Source organism: Chaetura pelagica, unplaced genomic scaffold, assembly GCF_000747805.2.
Source record: "Chaetura pelagica isolate M959 unplaced genomic scaffold, ChaPel_1.0 scaffold341, whole genome shotgun sequence".
Classification (NCBI taxonomy): domain Eukaryota; kingdom Metazoa; phylum Chordata; class Aves; order Apodiformes; family Apodidae; genus Chaetura; species Chaetura pelagica.
This window is the reverse complement of record NW_009952151.1, coordinates 1,505,386-1,509,496: the sequence shown is the minus strand read 5'-3', so window position 1 is coordinate 1,509,496 and position 4,111 is coordinate 1,505,386. Positions and strand designations below refer to the sequence as shown.

General features: G+C 38.7%; 1 protein-coding gene across 1 annotated transcript in view; it reads left to right on the top strand.

Annotated features, from left to right (window-relative positions):
* LOC104397001 (protein tilB homolog) overlaps nt 1-3,512 on the top strand; it is a 5,351-nt gene extending 1,839 nt beyond the window's left edge. The window contains exons 4-6 of the mRNA XM_010006917.1: nt 378-520; nt 1,206-1,403; nt 3,349-3,512. Of these exons, the coding sequence (XP_010005219.1) occupies nt 378-520; nt 1,206-1,403; nt 3,349-3,460 (453 nt within the window). The 3' untranslated portion in view covers nt 3,461-3,512. The remainder of the gene's footprint in view (nt 1-377; nt 521-1,205; nt 1,404-3,348) is intronic.
* The last annotated feature ends 599 nt before the right edge of the window (nt 3,513-4,111 follow it).

The following is a 4,111-nucleotide window of genomic DNA, read 5'->3' as shown; positions in this document are numbered from 1 at the left end:
AGCAGGAAGTTATGACCCCCCTAAGATCAAGGGGGAAGCCAAGTAGTAACTTAATCTAACACTGAGATCCAGGACTCTGGATCACACCTCTCCCTGTGCATCAACATATGATACAGACTGGGGAATATTGACACCTGGGAGGGGCTGGACAGTAAGATTCACATGCTTAAGAGGGATTTTCTTTCTCTACTTCCAAAGAATTACTGAATTCACTGTGATTCTAAGCTGAATTTGTCAATAGGCACCATAAAAGCAGCATAATAGAGTAAATTCAACTTTTAACTAATTGTGACACTGAAAAGACTTAATGATATAGGTATGAGAAAGCAAGAAGAAAAAAAATAAATAAGTCATTTCTCATATTTTTCCCTTCTCAGGAGCTGAACCTTTCATTTCAGGACCTGGGTGATCTTTACCAGGTGGAAAACTTCAAAAGGATTCTCAAACGATTAATTCGGGTGGAAAAACTTTGGTTGGTGGACAATTCTTTGACAGACTTAAGTGCCATAAGGTTGCCAAGGTAGACAAAAAGTCCTGTTCTTATTTTTATACAGTATCATAGAAATAAAATTATTTACTTAGGTAATAGCTGGACCAGACTATTGAGAACTGTCAAAATAGTATATTTGGGGGGGCATTATATTGAGAATCCATCAATATATGGCTATTCTGAGTTCATGCCACCCCCAGATTGAAATATTCAGCCAGGAGATCAGACCATGTCCCCATTATTCCTAAATAATTAATAAGTCTTGTCAAGTTCAGTGACATCTGTGCCAAAAGGGAAAGTTGTGGAGCACTGAAGGAATCTATTTGAACAGGTGGTGGAACATAATCCAAGCAGAGAGGCCAAATGGGACCAACTATGTTTTTACAGTCCATCTATTGCTACTTTATTGCTGTATTAGTTGTACAGAAAAATGTCATGTTGAGAACAGCAACAATGATGTATTCATTGTACAATATAAAGAAAGATGAGAGTATAAAGTGTAGGGATCTGATCTTGCAAGTCCCTGGGTAAGCAAAAATAGCACAAACTTAAAACTAGTGTGCAAGCAGGTCTGAGAAATCACATTCTTGTCTCTTTCATTGGGAGCCCTAACTTGCCATGATTTTGACTGCATGAAGAGCCATCCCTGTCTTGATTTATGGGTCTATGCTAGTCTGGATGTGAGCAGTGTTGTCATATGCTTTGTATTTTACAGATGCAGAGAACTAAATGTCAATAAAAACCACTTCACATCCTTCAAGCATCTGCCAAAGATACCTCAGATTCAGCACTTATCACTTGCTGAAAATAACATTATGACACTGAGTGGAATATCAGACTTCAGACATACTCCACTTGAATCTCTTATACTCAAGAGGAATCCCTGTGAGTTTCAAGAAAGATACAGACAACTGTAAGTCTTACCATCTCATGGCCAATAAAAAGTTGATCAACACCGAAAATGTTTGTAAGAGAGTTGAAAAGGAATAGGATCTCTAATACAACAGGCTCTCCCAAGCAATCATTTTGTTTTCCCATAGTCTCCACTACCATAAATGCTCCAGGAGCATGGGCTGGTGAGCCAGTACCTGATAATTGCCACAAAATATTCAGAAACTGCCTACAAGGCTTTTTAATCACATGACTGGCAGTTCTTGAGCTGAACTAAGTTCAAGTTCAAGATCAAGTTTAGAAAGAATCAACAGAGCAGATAAATTAGATTCCCTTTTATTAATAGAAACTACCTATTACTCAAACTCTCTCCAGTCTCATTGCATCCCTCATGTACTCTGAACAGAGACTAAATTGCATTACATGTCAGAGATGGAATCAGAAGGATGTGTGGATAGATTGGAGCTAAAGCAAGAGAAAACTAAGTTACCTTCATTGGATTTTTCTGGATTCTGTCCTGCCTCCATGGAAGCACTGTAGAAGCTGCTCTGCCCTGAACACCCCATGCAGTGTAGGTGGATGCAGTGTGACTTAACAGAGCTATGTCCCACACTGGAAATGCAAATTCAGATCTGTGACAGAGTAGAGAATTCAGGGGAAGATAATTTGGTCTAAGTCTCACACCACTATTTCTTCTTCCCTAGTTGGTTAAACTCCAAAACCCTGTTGCCAGGAAAAAAAATTACACACAGGTCAGAAAGGGGAATTAAATGTGTTCCTTCTGAACTCTTAGAAACCTGGAGCACTGTTTCTTGTTCCCCACTGCAAACACAGCCATGTCAGCCACCTACAGAAGGCATTGTTGATATTTTGAGATCAACCTTACAGCATGTGTCTAACAAGTCATCTCTTCTTGGGAGGAAAAAAATAAGGAGATGTTTCTAAAATAAAGTGTTTAATGAAAACCTTTCTTACTTTCCAGTATGCTTTTTCCTTCAGCCTAGCAGGCATCCCTTTGCCAGTGTGATGGTGATGCTAGGATTTCTGAAGGCAGACAGGCAGATAACAAAGTGAGAGTTAAAAAATACATTTAAAATGATGGATTTCACGTTTTAATTGCATATCAGGTCTAGGAGAACAAAAGCTGAAAAACAATTTTTTAACAATTACTAATTATGCTTCTGCTCCCAATCCTACCAATTCTTAGGACAATTAAATATTGGTATTACTTTGGTATTGCTTTCTCTGGCAGCCAAAAGACAGAAAGAATAATTTTCAAGCACAGTTAAAGCTCTGAGTACCGTGCTGAGGCTGAGCACGTGCAAAGGCACAGGAGCAAATCCCAGTGCCTGTGGTTAACACCCTGCCTGGTGCTTATGGAGGGGCTGAGGCTCCTTCAAACTCTTCTGAAGAAAGAAAGAGCAATCTCCATGGCTGAGGTTGGAGATACTGATGGGGACAGCAGAGTAGGAAGTAGAGCCACTCATTTTGGTTTGGTATCATGCCCACCAAACAGGGACTTCTTTTTCTTGGGAGAAGCAGAAGTGCTAAGAGGTTTGCAGAGAGCCTGGTTTCTCTGTCACAGAGGGATAAAAGTTGAGTTGCACCTCTTGCAGTCTGTCTTTGCTTTTCAACAGTTCAGGAAACTCAGCCTAGGCAAACACTGTGTCCTCTCTTTTGCATTACACAACTGGTTTAGTTCTAGTCTATTAAAAATGTAGATACTTGCAGTGCTTTAGTGAGTCTCAGGATGGAAATCTTGTGCAACAGAGTGAAACCTGAATTTTTTCATTAGTTCTTTATCAGATAAATTCTGCAACAAAGGACAAATCAAGATTTCCAGAAATTCAGAGGTATTTTGGATATGCTTGAATCCACTTTTGGTTTTTTATCAGTGTCTATTTTGTTCTCAGCTTTCGCCAAAATCATTTATCTGTGTGTCTTTTTTTCTTTTGTCTCTCTTGAAGTGTATTCTCCAGTTTGCCAAATCTGAAAATGCTGGATGGTATCCCCAAACTGCCAGAGGACTATTCACCCCCAAAGATCAGGTTTATTTTCAAAATGTGTACTATACTCTAGCACTGTATTTTTGCAGGATTACAGCTGTGCTAGAATCATCTCACATAAAAGATACAATAAAACCTATTTATGGAAGTTACTGGGTTGTTTTCTGATTAAAAGGATTTTGAAGGAGAGAGACAGTTTTTGAATGCATTTGTGATACCACAGACTTGAAGTGAGTATGGATAAATGACATGTAAATAGGACATAATGTGTATACTGAGTGGCATGAGTTTGGTGTATTAAAATTCTTGGATTATTTTCTTGTCTAGGAACTCTATGTAGACAACAACTCACAGTTATTGACTCCTATTGCATTTACTTCAAACATGCCCAAATTCAGACTACATATCCATTATGGGAAATGGTACAAGGATTAGCATCCAGGCAGTGAAGAAAAGGAAAAACAAAACAAAAACAGAATAAAAGAACAAGCTATTCCATTTCCTTCTTGATGTCTCACCAATGTCCTAAGTGCTCTTTAATGCACTTTGTAGATGGGAAAGGCAGAGTCACACCAATCATTTTGACACTTAGAAATAATAATTAAAAAAAGCAAAAACATCCTTGCTTGGGAGTTTGGTGTGGCTAGAGAACACTGGGGAGGTAAATCATGAAAAAGGAAAGAAGTCCTTTTGACTCATTGCTGGCATTGATTAGTCTTGTTCC